General features: G+C 45.3%; 1 protein-coding gene across 1 annotated transcript; it reads left to right on the forward strand.

The window, feature by feature from the left end:
• The first annotated feature begins 219 nt into the window (after positions 1–219).
• Positions 220–14,074, forward strand: LOC120039446 (alpha-2-macroglobulin-like). The gene is given in 37 exon segments (XM_038984840.1): positions 220–398; positions 1,341–1,428; positions 1,624–1,738; positions 1,740–1,805; positions 2,189–2,345; positions 2,803–2,855; positions 3,201–3,221; positions 3,474–3,639; positions 3,736–3,820; positions 4,698–4,848; positions 4,960–5,080; positions 5,535–5,644; positions 5,781–5,954; positions 6,307–6,540; positions 6,938–7,004; positions 7,074–7,219; positions 7,343–7,492; positions 7,829–7,981; positions 8,134–8,221; positions 8,355–8,505; positions 8,770–8,995; positions 9,080–9,206; positions 9,310–9,431; positions 9,526–9,577; positions 9,655–9,738; positions 9,848–10,024; positions 10,513–10,588; positions 10,760–10,916; positions 11,015–11,089; positions 11,596–11,758; positions 11,997–12,187; positions 12,451–12,666; positions 12,782–12,906; positions 13,148–13,238; positions 13,349–13,417; positions 13,565–13,670; positions 13,778–14,074. Coding segments are annotated over 36 exon segments (4,392 nt in total). The 5' UTR covers positions 220–398; positions 1,341–1,342; the 3' UTR covers positions 13,819–14,074.
• Positions 14,075–16,696: the final 2,622 nt, after the last annotated feature.

Raw genomic sequence — 16,696 nt, forward strand, 5'->3', positions numbered from 1 at the left:
GTTGTTAAAACAAGTTACCAATATCTAATACAATTTCTTACAGTAATGATTTAGGATCGAATTTTCCATATGCATAGGCCTAAAAGTGTTTGGTCTTGATAAAAAAAAAAAACATATGTGCTTCAGCTGCCTTCCCAATGTTTAAAATGCAAACATTTGACGGATAGAAAACATGTTGTAGACCTATGTTCCTGAATTACTTAACGCACCATGCTGCCTTGTTGACAATATGATCGCGCATTTGAAATGGCCGTTCAGTCTAATCGAACTCCCTGAATATCCAGCAGGTGCGAGCGCTTAGTAATTAGAGAAAAAAAGTCCGTAACTAAGGATATTTATAGGGACATGACCGACGGGGGAGATTTACGTTCGACTGAGTCCACGAACAACCCGCTGCGGTGAGTATGCCTAGGTCACAGGTGCTATAGCAACTTGTGTTGCAATCATATACCCAAAACAACAGTTAAAAAAAACAAACTTGCATCTGGTCTTACAACAGAATACTTTCTCCTAGTGCACGCTAGTTTCTAGCCCGATATATTGTAACTCGGTCTAGAAGTAACACTAACCTACATGCAATTGAGCCTTTTTACCGACCTGTGTCTGCAGCCTTGTCTCATGGACTGTACGTAACATAGTAAAAGTATATCTGCCAGACTGAAATCTGTATGAAATGGTAAGTTTGTATTTTTACAGGAGACTGACAGCTACTTAAGGCAAAAACCAAAAGGGTGGAGGGGTGGTGTAATAAAACTGACGTATAACATTTTGGGTAATAAGCAACTTCATCTACTTTGGAACTACTTAGCTAAAAGGGTTAAGGTTAGCCAACTGCTAATTAACTTTATCTCCTAATGTTTAGCCTAGATAATGTTAGCTACCTAGCTCATGTTGGCCACAACAAATTGGAATTTGTAAGATGTACATTTTTAACATATCATATGAAATGGATGGACATCCACAAATGTAATATATCTATACTAGAGTGTTTCAGTTTTGCGTACAAAATGGTCTGAGACTAGGTTGGTGCCTGTTTGGTGTTGCTTCTCCCTGTCTGGTGGTATGTCAGTGGGTAGATGCTTCTGATATGGTTTGCAGTTCCAGGAAAGAATTTTAAATTCAATTGTTTGGTCTCTCACCCCCTTCCCTGTAGAATTGTATTTTATTAGCCAACCCTTAACCTAATTCTCCCAACCTGCTGTGTATGAATTCACCTATAAGGTTAGAACTATTGACAATCTGTATCCCATCTAGACACAACCTGTGTACAGTGCAGTAGGCAGGTCTTCCATGTAGGAATACTGGGTCATAACAGACTGTGGTTTATTCTTCTCCTTTAGTCATGGTTCTTCCTGGGCTTCAGGTTTGGAGATGGATACTCTTTGCCTGCATTCACTGGCTTTGTGTCTGTCGAGAGACTCCAAGACCGTAGTCAATCTGCACTCACAAGTTAGAATTTAGTGATCAGACTTGCTTCTCTCTTCTGGGTTTTAATCTTCTTTTAGAGCAATTTTTCATCTACCCTTTCTGCAGATCTTTATCCCCCTGTGTATTTCACCTGGCTTTGTGTTGGAGGTATCCTGTCTTGGGTAGTGATTCCTGTTGCCGGTGTTTTCTCTGTAGGGTTTACATGGTAGCCATTCCTGCAGTGATCCAGGCAGGCTCAGAGGCCAAGCTTTGTGCCAGCCTTCTGCAGCCCAACGAGACCCTGGTCATGACCGTATCTCTGATGGCCGACGGGCAAGAACAAGAGACTTCTCCACCAGAGTTCTGACCAAGAGTTTCACCGCTGTTTCCAGTTTCAGGTCAGCCCAGCACTGGTGGACATCTAGAGCCATTCCAATAAGAGTGTACTGTACTGCTCAGCTGTGATGCATCGCTTAGGTTCTTTGTGCAATGCCAGCTTATTTTATGGGTAATGTCAGTGGTGGCCTACCAGAACTTTCTGTGATTCAGGCTCCAATTTGTACCAGGTTTTGATTGAATGCTTGTCTATACTATCGAGACAATTTTATATTTTTGCGACGTGCATAATGTGATCCCTGCAGGAGTTAAACGCTCTACCTTGAAGTTGCTAGTGGCACCTCTACCAATTCTTACCAGCTGGGCCACACGGCACCACATTTTTAATGTCCTATGTTATCGGTCCGTTAGTTCACCGGTGTTGCCCTGTTTCCGTCCCTGACAGGCTCCTCATGTGAAGAGCGACAAAGTGCAGAACTTTAAGGTGGAGGTTCGAGGGGAAACATTTCTATCCACAGAGGAGAGAAGGGTCATGATCAAACCCTACAGCCCCATGACGTTCATCCAAACGGACAAACCAATCTACAACCCAGGACAACCGGGTAATGTTACAGCCGGTAGTCTGGTTGCTAAGAAACAGGACAATTAGGTATTGGCATGTTCTGTAATGGTTTACTCCGGTGCTTTGACATTTTTGGACCCCTGACCCCATTTTGATATCAACAGTTTTCCACGACCCCACCATGTTCCCTTTGTTTATTTGAGGCTGTAACCGTATTACAATGAAGTACTATCAGACTGAAATCTGAAGGAAGATTTGTGAAATGCATCAGGCAATAATTGTGTAGGAAAGAACACTATCATTGCTGGCAATGCTCTTCCCCAGTCTGGTCCAGTCTGTTCTAACGAGTCATGCGTGGCTTATGAGGATTGTAGAGGGAAACGTGAAAGATTACTGGAATCAGGATGGGAATCTGGGAACCTTGGGATTATGAGGAAGTTGTCTGAAATGATGCTTCTAATATTCTTATTGTTCGTCTTGTCATTGGCTTTTTACAGTGCATTTTAGAGTCGTCACCTTGGATACCCATTTTAGCCCCGTCAATCAGCTGGTGAGTTGAAAATATACGATTGACAATAGTATTTTAGTTCAGTCTCTACTATTTCAAACCAAGATGCAGAAGTGTCACAATACTGTGATGGACATAGCAGTCTGGTATTATGTACAGCACTCAACCAGCCAGGACATGGGGCTTCCATTCATATAGGTCAGATTGGAATGAATGGGATCATCTCTTCCTGAGATTGAATTGCAAATGCTACATGTGATGTTTACGTTAAGTGACCAAGCCAATCACCTGTCTAGTTCCTATAGTTGTAGACCGCTATGCTCCTCTGTTTTGGCATTGGGTTCATGTTTCATTAACAACGCCATCTCTTGTCTTTGCCCTTCACAGTACAACATTGTGGAACTTGAGGTAAGATCCTTGTTAGTGTGACTATGTTGACTGTCAGTGTGAAGACTGCAGCATTATGACTCCCCCAGCTAGCTAGGTCCTCATATCCACCTACTGTAGGAGTTGGCTAAATACTTCCTATCAGCGTTGTGATCTGGGCCCCCTTCAGTAGATGAATGTTACAGATAGAACTGACTCCTTGTCCTGTATACTGTTGTGAACGTTCCACAACGTTGTGTCCTGCTGAACGTTCCCCTTCCTATGAACCAACAGGATGTTAATCACAACCGGATTGGACAGTGGGTCAACACTACATCCAGTGGCAGCATTCTGCAGCTTTCTCACCCCCTGAACTCTGAAGCACCTGTAGGATCCTATACCATTGTAGTGTGGATTGGTGAAGAGAAAATCTACCACAACTTCAAGGTAGAACAGTATGGTAGGTGGAGTTTCTCTTTCATGCTTGGTAATGTTGAATCAATGCATCACAACCCTGGAACATTCTGGAGTTGACTGCTGTTCTTTTTATCTGTAGTTTTGCCCAAGTTTAAGATCCAAATGAACCTCGCGGACAAGATCAGCGTTGTTCAGGAAGAGTATGAAGTGAAAGTGTGTGCAAAGTGAGTAAACACTATTGGTGACTTGTAATGTACTGTAGTTACAAGGTGATGGTGTAAATCCACTACATGTCATTAATAATGTCATTATGCCGAGGCAGACCTGGCTCGAAATACTATTAGAAGTATTTCATTTACCTTCACATTTCAAAGTAAGGATTTGGATCTTTGAAAATACAAGTAAATGACATTTTATTGGTTACAACACGTGTTTAGTACATGTTGCGGGTGCAGCAATATGTAACAATTTCACAAATGCCTAATACACACATCTAAGGAATGGAATGAAGAATAGATGGTCAATGTCAGAGGTATAGAATACAGTATATACATACGAGATGAGTAATGCAAGGTATGTAAGCATTATTAGTGACCAGTATTTCAAGTCTGTAGGCAGCAGCCTGTGCTAGTACTGTAGCTGAATTTGATAATACACTTGGAAATTGTTATGCATTTGAGGATACTCAAATACACTTATTTAAATATAAAAATCCTTAAATATGCATGTGGTCTGCATTAATGACCCATGCTAATTGAAGACATACAATGCTACTGCTCAATGTCTTAAACTGCTGCTACGATCCCTGAGATTTGTTAGTGACATTTACATGAGCAGCTGGTTCTTCGGTCATAAAGCGTCTCAGATTAGGATTGCTGTTCTAGGATCAGGTCCCACCCTGACATGTGACCTTGTTCATTATGATCTGTAGTTAAAACGGATCCCGTTCTGAGGCTCTATGAATACAGGTCCAGATTCATTGACCGTGTTAAATGCGTGACTTCAAGCCTGCAGGAATGTACAAGCCTTTAGGTCTCATGTTTTTAATATGATAATTGGCTGTAGGAAGTTGACACTTGTCTTGTTGTGAATTGAAATCAGATACACGTATAGGCAGCCTGTACCTGGTAAAGCAGGGGTCAAGTTGTGCCGACCCTTGGTGGACAATGCAGTGATACCAATAACAATCGGTGAGAGAAATCCACAAGGAGTTCCTGATTACACACCTCCATGCCACAAAGAGTCAATAGAGGTTTGTATGCTTTCCCTAAAACTAGTAGTGCTGTTTTTACAAACATATTACATTTTGAATGGGATTTACTTTTCTTTCTTTTTTTTTTGCTGTTTTGTTTGCTTTTCCTAGATGGACCATACTGGCTGTGCTTCTTATGTCTTCAACATGGCAATTTTCACAAAGAATGCAGGAGAGAAATTGCTGGGAGACGTGTTTAGTTTCCATGCAGAAGTACAGGAGGATGGGACAGGCAAGTCCTTTATGAGATGCATCATGTTATTTCCTCAATACAAACCCTTCATTTCACTTCAGCTGATGGCGACGTAACTATTGCCTTTTTCATTAGATCAGGGTTTCCCTAACTGTCCTGGGGTTCCCCCTGGGTTGTGGTTTCTGCCCGAGCGCTACACAGCTGACTGAAATAACCGTCTCATAGTGTAGTTTTGATTAGAATCAGCTGTAGTGCAGGAAACTACAAGGTGCACCCGGGGGGGGGGGGGGGGGGGGGGGGGGTCCAGGACTGAGTTTGGGTTCCTCTGCGTTGGCGCAACGTTGGGAAGAAAGAGCTTTATGACCGTTGGTGCTGCAGCAGGGTTTTATATAATGCTGTTTTAATATTCTGTTTAAGCTGCACTGCAGTTCAGTTTCTGCATGGTGTTGGTACTGGTAATTGTGAAATATACCATCCTGTTTTCATTTGACAGGTATTACACTGTCAGAGGAAAAACGCATAGAGCTCTCCTATGTGATTGGAGAATTCACATTTGTTGACACGCCCCAAATCTATGAGCATGGATCAATTATCGAAGGCAAGGTAAGTCCAAATGGTGTTCCTGTTGCATTGTGGATGCTAGTTTGTCCTGCTTCCTGAACTAGCAGTATGTGGTAGGTAATGATGACGTATGTAGTGTCACTTCATTCATACAACACCCCCCCCCCCTTTTCCTCAGATAAATGCTGTTCGCTTTAACAACACACCCATCTCTGACATGTTAGTCTACCTGTTTGAGGAGAAAGGCTGGTCCTCGTATCTACGACTACAGAACCTAACCACGGACAGTCGTGGTATTGCCAGGTTCTCCGTCAACACAACCAGTCTGCCCAAAGAGAATATTAACTTGGTAGTAAGTATGATTCCTTCTAGGTTTGACAGACTTTATACTCCATGCCAGTGTCCTGGAGACCGTAAGGGGTGCATGTTTAGTTTCTTGCCCACACAGCTGACGTCAAATAATGAACTCTTCCTCAAGATTTGAATCGGACCGCTTGGGGTCCCCAGGACAGTGGGGGGAAATGCTGCCCAGAGGTCATGACCCTAACATGCTATGACCAGGATGGGCTAGGTGGAAGTAATTTGGATCTGTTACCATATTGCTTCCTGTCATCCTCTCAGATCCCCACTGTATATAGGACAGGGTCTAGGGGGTGATTTAGGATTGGGCCTTTAGTTAGACTCTCCCTTTTGTTCCTTTCCAGGTGAGCGACACCCCACAAGTGGAGTTCCCAGGATACAGGGTCCCCTATTTCAACAGAGGGCAACACCTACTCTCACTGATCCAGCCCGCTGCCCCTGACAGTAAACCATCCAGCTCCCTGGCTATTCAGAAGGTGGAGAAACCACTGGCATGTGGGCAGGCGGTGTCAATCACCATCCGCTATGTCATCGTAGGGGAGACTGTCCCAAAGGGCTCTGTGGCTGTCCTCTACCTGGTGAGTAGAACCAGGAACAACCTGCAAACCCACGGTGCCTCTCAAACAGCACCATATTTCCTAGTTGCGCTCCTTTAGACCAGGATCATTTCAGACATTGCTCCAGCAACACTTTCAAAGGATGTTCCTATACTACACCAATACTCCTAATCAACCACTGTAACCCAACCTAGCTCATGTTACAAATTGGACTTTGTTATATATATATATATATTACATTTAGCAAATGTGTAACCTATATAAAATGGATGATGGACATCCACAAATGAATACATACAAAACGTAACGTATCATACTAATTGGAGTCCTGGATTTGTTAACCATGTTACGTCTACCCCATGAGTCCAGGTTGCAACGTCTCATCTCTGTTGCTGAGAACTGTTCCCTTTCCCTCCAGGCCTTATCCAGAGGGGTCATAGTTCAGCATGGACACATCAATGTTACTGTGCAGCAGGACAGTCCTGGTGAGTGAGTGAGTTTCATGATGTGATTCTGAAGGTGCTCGATGACAGTGACCTGCTCTTGCGTTGCAGTAGCTGAGGGTGACGTCACCTTGAAGTTGGCAGTGGTTCCAGATATGGCGCCGGTGGTTCAGCTCCTGGTGTACAGTATGCTACCCAGTGAGACTGTCATCGCCCACAGCATGAACTTCCCCACTGAGAAATGCTTCAGGAACAAGGTGTGTGCAGGAGTCTCATATCCCCAGTGACTGTACGTGGCGGACATTGTTATTTTCTGAAAGGTGTCCAGTATTTCCAGACTGTATCATAGCTGGAGTAATGGTATCTGATGTGTATGCCAGGTGTTGGTGGAGTTCTCTCCCTCCAACGCAGTCCCAGGGGAGGAGAACACCCTGCATCTCTCGGCCCAGCCCGGTTCCCTCTGTGGCCTCGGTGCTGTGGACCAGAGTGTTGGCATCATGGAGCCAGGGAAGAGGCTGGATGCTGACAAGGTAACGGAGCTCACTGAAGTGAACTACAGTGGTACCAGCATACCTACTGTTTTGGTGGTGCTGGGAATACAACCAGGACTACAGCAGACATGGAGTGGATCTGTTCACTGGTCATTTGGGGAGCTTTTATCAAATGTGATGGGACTCATTCTCTGGCTTGAGGCCCACTTTCTATTGACTCTCAGTAACTGGAAAGCACCTCCTTGTTGACGGGACAACATTCTAAACGTTTAGCAATGGAAAACAAAAATGGAGTATTTCCCCAAGTAGTCGTTTCAGTCTGTTCGGTCCCCAATGAACGAGGTAATTTCACACCTCTCCGTTGTCCCTTTCCAGATATTTGATTTGTTACCGGTCAAGGAGACGACCTATATTCCCTACGAGCTTGAAGATCCAGTAGCATGTTTACGTGTTAGACCAAGGAGATTCATAATACCACACCCATATGGACCGTCTGAGATGACAAATGATCCTTATGCAGTTTTTCAGGTAAATATTTCTGCCCTGTTTTCTCAACTTGAAGCCTCTTTTCTTTCTGGGAAGAATCAGTCCCCGTTCTGTTACAATGTGTTCATCTTACACTGTTAAACTTAATAGAATGACACTGACATTTATTAATAAGTTGTTTCTGCTCTTTCTAGACGCTGGGACTGAAGCTAGCGACTAACCTGGATATAAGAGTACCTTCCTGCCTCAGTTACCAGGGGAACCAGTACTATCGCTCCTATGGTGAGATGTCCTTACCAACCCTTATTCTCATTGCCAAGTCTAATGAATCTTGGGTTATGGATGACCTTTTGTTAGAATAAGCACAGCATTCAGTCCATTTTAACTTGACAATAATGGCCATGTTTTGTGTTAGTAGCTTACAGCCCTATGGCTAGGCCTGGATCAGCAGGTCCTAGACTTGAAATGGCTGTGGCTGGTGGACTTGCCGCTCCACCTCCGCCACCCATACAGACGGTCCGTACATTCTTCCCTGAGACATGGATTTGGGACCTTGTGGAAGTTGGGTAAGTGCTCTGCACAGTGAGGCTGACCTCTGGTGAAAGCCCTCTTAGCTCTTGCCTCATATCCAAACAGTCGTGGTGTAGATTAGGAACCTGAACCTCTGTAAACTGTAGGCCAGCTTTCTCTTAGAAAAGACCCGTTGACCTCAATGGGTGTCCCTGGTTAGATAAAGCTTAAATGCATTTGTAACAAACAGTGTTGAAATTAGTCCTTCTCTATTGGACACTTGGTGGCTTTCTGTTTGAACTCTGACCTCTGTATTCCAGGGAGTCTGGATCAGCAGATGTCCCCCTGACAGTCCCAGACACCATCACCACCTGGGAGACTGAGGTCTTCTGCCTGGCCCCCAGTGGCTTCGGTCTGGCTCCTCTGGTGGAGCTCACGGTCTTCCAGCCCTTCTTCCTGGAGCTCACCCTGCCCTACTCAGTCATCCGGGGAGAGCACTTTGAGCTGAAGGCCACTGTGTTTAACTACCTCTCCAAGTGCATCGTGGTACGGCACTGCACCAGGATGGTTTCTTGAGTTGTATTGTTTTTGGCGTACCATGTTATCTTACGACGTGTTCCTCTTTGGCAGGTTTCTGTGACTCCAGCTCTTTCCGCTGACTACACTCTCACACCCTTGCGTGATGTCCGGGACTCCTCGTGCTTGTGTGCCAATGGACGAAAGACCTTCAGTTGGACAATGGCCCCCTCTGTCCTGGGTTAGTCTTCATTCAACTGTTCAAATGGCAGAATGGATGTCAACCTGAGTTGTGTACTGTCACCGTATTGGATGTTGTGTAACCTGCGCTGTACTGTGTGTAGGGGTTTTGAACGTGTCCGTTAGTGCGGCGGCTGTCCAGTCCCACACTGCGTGTGACAAAGGGGTTGCGAACGTACCGGAGAGAGGACGCGTTGACACAGTCACACGGAGCCTGCTGGTGAAGGTATGTAGTCTACCGCTGTGGGAGAACTAACGTTAGGTTGCACAGATACTGTCTAGTGTAACTGCCTCTGAAATGAATCCCTCTCTTCCTCCAGGCTGAGGGAACAGAGAAGAGCCACACCTACAACTGGTTGCTGTGTCCTACTGGTCAGTAATGAATCAACGTTGAATGTTCACGGTGGTTGACGTGATCATCTTCATTCAGCTCATCTTTGTGTCCACAGGAGAAGCTCTGACGGAGGAGGTGGAACTGCAACTCCCCCAGAATGTGGTGGATGGCTCTGCTAGGATTTCCCTCTCAGTTCTGGGTAAAATACACCACTGTGTAGTTAGTGGTGGGAAGACAACCCTTCTCCAGTGATGCTGCTGTTTGCTGAAGACGACAGTCTGTAACAGAAGTCCCTTGTTTCTCTGTAGGGGACATCCTGGGTCGGGCCCTCAACAACCTGGATGGACTGTTGCAGATGCCGTATGGGTGTGGGGAGCAGAATATGGCCCTGCTCTCCCCCAATATCTACATCCTGGAGTACCTGAGGAACACAAAGCAGCTCACGCCAGCCATCCTAGACAAGGCTACCAAGTTCCTCACTAGTGGTAGGAGAGTCCCTTAACATTTGTCTTGATGAGACACCAAATCCACAAACCGGGCTGGATTTGTCCAATTAGAGGGTTTTCTATTCCAAACCATTTTAAAGTGTTTCTCCTCGGTGTACCCTGCTGTCATGGTAACGATGGAGCTGCATACCTCTAATATCAATGTCTTAACATAACATCACTGACCCAACACATGGTTTCCTACTGAAGTCATTTGATGGTAGAATATAGACACTGTCTCATAGCACCCTATTCCTTATATAGGGCAGGACTCTCCAACCCTGTTACTGTCCTGCAGGGTTTCACTCCAACCCTAATCTAGCTCCCCTTCTAATAATTAGCTGAATGGGGTTAATTCCAACTTGGTTGGAGGGTAGCTCTCCATGAACAGGGTTGGAGAGCCCTGATATATAGGGAGCCATTTGGGGCACAACTCTGGGAATGGAACAACCGCTTGGTCACTGTTCATGCTAAAACCCCACCGGCAGGTTACCAACGGCAGCTGAACTACAAGGATGCTGATGGTGCGTACAGCACGTTTGGACAAGGCTTGGGGAACACCTGGTGAGTACTTGGCTTGATTTTCACCTACTGGTAGTTTCAATGAAGCATTGACCAATCAAATGGCATCTCTGGCATGGAGACGATGGATTGGACAGTTGACGTGTGATGTCATGACTTGGAGCTTGACGATATTATGTCAGGGCTTTTAAATGAATCCAGTTCTTTCTTCAGGCTGACTGCTTTTGTCTTGAGATCCTTTGGCAAAGCCCAGTCTTTCATCTATGTTGACCCGGCAACGATGGAGCAATCCAAGACTTGGTTGGAACGTCAACAAGGCAAACATGGCTGTTTCAGAGCTTTAGGGAAGCTCTTGAACAACAGAATGAAGGTATTTTATATTGCTAATAAACTGGTTGTTTCGTCAGACCAGCCATAGTTTGATTTCAACAGGCTAGATACAGTTAGTGTGTTGACATTGTTTTCTAGGGTGGAGTGACGGATGAAGTCACACTGACGGCTTACATCACTGCTTCAATGCTGGAGCTCAACATGTCCGTGTCAGTAAGTAGCTTCACTCCATGTAACCGTTCCTCACAACGTCATTACAGGCAACTCATTTAGCCTCCTGTATGACATCTGTGTCTTATATCAACTGTCATTTCTCTGAAAGTAGTCTATGACATAACATAGAATGGGCGTTACGTAAGCAGATCTGAATGGCGTAGATCTGTTACTAGTGATATTAGGCTCAGTATGCTACTGTAAAGTGAGAAAGGAAATGTGCTCCAGCTTGAATCTCTCTAGTCTGGTCCCAGATCTGTTCGTGTTGTCTGATCCCTCTTTAGCATGGGACTTCTGCATATACACAAATTATACCCTTTACAAATGTAATAAAATGCACAAGATTTACAAGGAAAAACAATCCCGTTCCTCAGCAAAAAGTGTTCCCTAATCAACAATTTGAACTGCCTGAGGCCCCAGAACAGCAAGTTGAATGGAACCCAGTCCAAACTGATCTGGGACCAGGCTGGCTTATCTTAATGTGCTGCTGTCATTCTGTGCTCTAGGATCCTGTTGTGGACCACAGCTTGTCTTGCCTGAAGAACTCCACCAGTGATTTGTCCAACACCTACGCTACTGCTCTGCTGGCCTACACCTTCACCCTGGCAGGTGACATGGAGACACGGGCCCGGCTTCTGCAGCACCTCGACACCATCTCATTTCAAGAGGGTGAGCTATATCCTGGTCCAAGATCTGTTAGCGCAGTCTTTCCTTGATTGAGCATGCCTGGATAATGGAGTACTCCCAAAAGTGCAAACACTCAGACCATCTGGCAATTATTGTAAAGAAATACTATTTGAACTTGCTCATGAAATGAATTGGGGAGGTCAGAACTTTGTATCGTGTAGTCTGTATTGGGATGAATAAGCTAGTTCTTATTCTGGTGTGTGTGCTCCTCAACCCTCAGGGGGTCTCCTGCACTGGTCCCAGTCCTCCTCGGAGACCTTACCCTCCCTGGAGGTGGAGATCAGCTCCTACGTTCTGCTGGCGTCCCTCAGTGCCTCTTCTCGGTCTACCTCTGACCTGGGCTACGCCTCCCGCATCGTCAGGTGGCTGGTGAGGCAGCAGAACGCCTACGGAGGCTTCTCCTCCACCCAGGTATACTTCCCAAACACCAGCGGTCTGAAATGCTGCACTAGTACAAACATTGTGACTTTGACTTGTATCAGACCACAGGTCATGTGTTCTTCATGTCCAACCTGGTGAGGCTCACTTCCACTGGTACAGAGCCTAGAAACCATCATAATGAATGGAATTGGGATTTAGTCACTTTAGCAACTGTTCAATGTGAGGAAAATAATCAACCCTTCAAAATGGTGTCTTTAATTTTGAACTGATTGTCCTGTGGTCTGTATGTGTAGGACACCGTGGTGGCCCTCCAGGCCCTGGCTCTCTACTCCACCAGGGTGTTCAGTAGAGGAGGAGCCAGCACAGTGACGGTACGGTCTCCCAGTGGGGAACGGTGCCTCTTCCTTGTCAACCAAAACAACAAGCTTCTGTACCAGGAGAGGGCGCTGCAGGACACAGAAGGGAAGTACAGCGTTGAAGTGAAGGGCAGTGCTTGTGCCTCAGTGCAGGTCAGTGAATACACATCTCTCCTCCCAGTCCTGTGGCGCAAGATGTTTCTTCTGGCTCATAAAACGTTTGTATTTGGACAGGATGGTTTCCCTGACTTCCTCTTCTCTATCCCAGGTGGTGCTCCGCTACAACGTCCCTACTCCTACCAGAAGCACAACGCTCAGTATCCAGGTGACTCCAGAGGTGGACTGCAACAGCAAGTCTTTGAGACCCAGAGTCACGCTGAAGCTCGAGTCTCGGTAAGAATGAAGGACCTGTCTTGTATTCACCTCGTTTGCCGGTGTTATCTTGGAGCATGTCTTACAGAATGGATTTGACCCAAATGAATTAGTTTCGTTATACCTGTTTATAGGTTATTGACCTTCTAGTTGGTACCTCTGCTTGGATCAGTCAGAATGCTTAGCCGGCAGCCTGGTCTTTATGGCTAAAACAATCCAAGCGTTTGATTTATTAAAAGCAGTTGTCCATCATCTTTCTCAGATATCGTGGAAAGGAGCTCACCACCAATATGATTATAGTGGATTTGAAAATGCTCTCTGGGTTTTCTCCAGATCCAGACTCTTTGGGGAGGGTGAGTTGTTGTGGTGTGACCTTTATCCATGGAGGTCTTGCCTCATCTGTGTCCCTTTTTTAAGGCTCAAGGTTTTTTGTCCGTGCAATGTCAATGACTTGTCTTCACAGCTGAGGGGTTCAAGTCGAGTGGATCGTGTTGATATCAAAGATGACCATGTGTTACTGTACTTGACAGAGGTGAGGTGAAAACCATTGATCAGTTTGAAATATAATGGGCTTCATTTAAAAAATAATATATTTTGCTGTATCTGTCAGCAAAGCTGAAATACAGAAACTTCTGCTTAGATCATTTAATGACCCATATGTTTGTTTCTCTCCCAACAGCTGACATCACTATTTCCTTTCCACATCACCCTGGACATCATACAGGAGTTCCCAGTACAGAATCTAAAGCCAGCAGTGGTCAAGATCTATGACTACTACCAGCCAAGTAAGTTGATCTACTAACCCTCCCCAAAATGTTATTTTCCCCTCTTCTGAGGAACATTTGGTCAACTTGTTTTAATTTACTGAGACTAACCTGTCTTACGGTTACAGGTGACCAGGCTGAGACAGAATACGTCTTCCCTTGCAAGTAGGGGTTCCAAGCTGGTGAGCTGCTTTAAATCTGGACTTATTGGTGATGAATTGTGTTCTAGGTGACTCGTATACTATAAATGATTTAGGGAGCCAGTCTTCCTTTAATCTAAATGCTTGTCAGTTTGTTAAAGGATTCATTAAATGTATTTGCTCCGAAGAAGATGCCATTGAGGTCACACCTGCAACCCTTGAGACGTCTTTCAGGTGCTGAAGTACAACAATGGGACTGTAAATAAAGTTTTTCATTAGAACCCTTTTCTGGAGCATTTTGTCACTGATGAGCAGTGAGGTGAATATTATGAGGCAGTGGTGTTCATCCTGGGGTACATTAAGCAATGTGATTGGGGGTACAGTAAACGGAGCAGCTCTCTGGAGGTGTAGTTTCCATCTGTGCTGTTAATCAGGGTCGCCAACTGTACAAAGGTGTGAATGTTGTACTCAAATCAAATGTATTTATATAGCCCTTCGTACATCAGCTGATATGTCAAGTGCTGTACAGAAACCCAGCCTAAAACCCCAAACAGCAAGCAATGCAGGTGTAGAAGCACGGTTGCTAGGAAAAACTCCCTAGAAAGGCCAAAACCTAGAGAGGAACCAGGCTATGAGGGGTGGCCAGTCCTCTTCTGGCTGTGCCGGGTGGAGGTTATAACAGAACATGTTCATAAATGACCAGCATGGTCAAATAATAATAATAATCACAGTAGTTGTCGAGGGTGCAGCACCTCAGGAGTAAATGTCAGTTGGCTTTTCATAGCTGATCATTGAGAGTATCTCTACCGCTCCTGCTGTCTCTAGAGAGTTGAAAACAGCATGTCTGGGACAGGTAGCACGTCCGGTGAACAGGTCAGGGTTCCATAGCCGCAGCAGAACAGTTGAAACTGGAGCAGCAGCAAGGCCAGGTGGACTGGGGACAGCAAGGAGTCATCATGCCAGGTCGTCCGAGGCATGGTCCTAGGGCTCAGGTCCTCCGAGAGAGAAAGAAAGAAAGAGCATACTTAAATTCACACAGGATAAGTACTCCAGATATAACAAACTGACCCTAGCCCCCCCGACACAAACTACTGCAGCATAAATACTGGAGGCTGAGACAGGAGGGGTCAGGAGACACTGTGGCCCCATCCGATGATACCCCCGGACAGGGCCAAACAGGAAGGATATAACCCCACCCACTTTGGCAAAGCACTGCCCCACACCACTAGAGGGATATCTTCAACCACCAAAGATCTCTGCCACAGCACAACCCAAGGGGGGGCGCCAACCCAGACAGGAAGATCACGTCGGTGACTCAACCCTCCTAGGGACGGCATGAAAGAGCGCCAGTGACTCGGCCCCTGTAATAGGGTTAGAGGCAGAGGGAACCGGCCAGGCAGAGACAGCAAGGGCGGTTCGTTGCTCCAGAGCCTTTCCATTCACCTTCACACTCCTGGGCCAGACTACACTCAATCATATGACCCACTGAAGAGATGAGTCTTCAGTAAAGACTTAAAGGTTGAGACCGAGTCTGCGTCTCTCACATGGGTAGGCAGACCATTCCATAAAATGGAGATCTATTGGAGAAAGCCCTGCCTCCAGCTGTTTGCTTAGAAATTCTAGGGACAATTAGGAGGCCTGCGTCTTGTGACCGTAGCGTACGTGTAGGTATGTACGGCAGGACCAACTCGGAAAGATAGGTAGGAGCAAGCCCATGTAACGCTTTGTAGGTTAACAGTAAAACCTTGAAATCAGCCCTTGCCTTAATAGGAAGCCAGTGTAGGGAGGCTAGCACTGGAGTAATATGATCCATTTTTTTTGGTTCTAGTCAGGATTCTAGCAGCCGTATTTAGCACTAACTGAAGTTTATTTAGTGCTTTAGCCGGAAAGTAGAGCATTGCAGTAGTCTAACCTAGAAGTAACAAAAGCATGGATTAATTTTTCTGCATCATTTTTGGACAGGAAATGTCTGATTTTTGCAATGTTACGTAGATGGAAAAAAGCTGTCCTTGAAACAGTCTTGATATGTTCGTCAAAAGAGAGATCAGGGTCCAGAGTAACGCCGAGGTCCTTCAGTTAGATTTGAGACGACTTTTCAACCATCACGATTAATTGTCAGATTCAACAGAAGATCTCTTTGTTTCTTGGGAGCTAGAACAAGCATCTCTGTTGTCTGAGTTTAAACCCAACTTTGGGTTGTCATCTCTTTTGTTCCTCAGTCTGTGACATGGACCCCTGTAGTTATGAAGGCCTGGTTCTCATCAGGGAATGGGTCAGGACTTTTTACCACTAAATGATATAAACTTCTTACAAGGTATTGAGTCCTGGTTATGAGTTCCTGATGAATGGTGTGGACAAGGCATGGCAAGATGTGGTGGTAAACGCCTCACAAATCAATGAGATTGACGACCCAACAGATACTCTAGAGCCCTACTGACAACACGACTCGCATCTCGTTCATAGAATTTAGTATGCAAACATACTGGGAATAAGAGTGTGCTGTGAAAACAGTACCTTTGAAAAGCAGTGTTTATGACCTGACAATGGGAAAGAAAGGACGTGTTCTGGGTAGTCTCCTGGACATGCTGAGCTGTCAAACTAAGCACTCGCTCTACTTTGGACGGCGGTACAATACCAGATGTTTCGGTTCAGAAGATTTAGCAAGCCCTCTTGATTGGACAGTACGCAGGAATTCTTAAACAATAGTGAACACAAATATATTACCATGTAAATTGTTCCCATGTTTCATGAGCTGAAATAGAAGATCCCAGAAATGTTCCATACGCACAAAGAAAGCTCTCAAATTGTACACAAATTTGAGCATTTTGACAAGGTAATCCAGCCACTTGACAGGTGGGGCTGATGACACGCGTACACCTTGTGCTGGGGACAGTAAGGCCACTAAAA

Source organism: Salvelinus namaycush, unplaced genomic scaffold, assembly GCF_016432855.1.
Source record: "Salvelinus namaycush isolate Seneca unplaced genomic scaffold, SaNama_1.0 Scaffold2710, whole genome shotgun sequence".
Taxonomy (NCBI): Eukaryota; Metazoa; Chordata; class Actinopteri; order Salmoniformes; family Salmonidae; genus Salvelinus; species Salvelinus namaycush.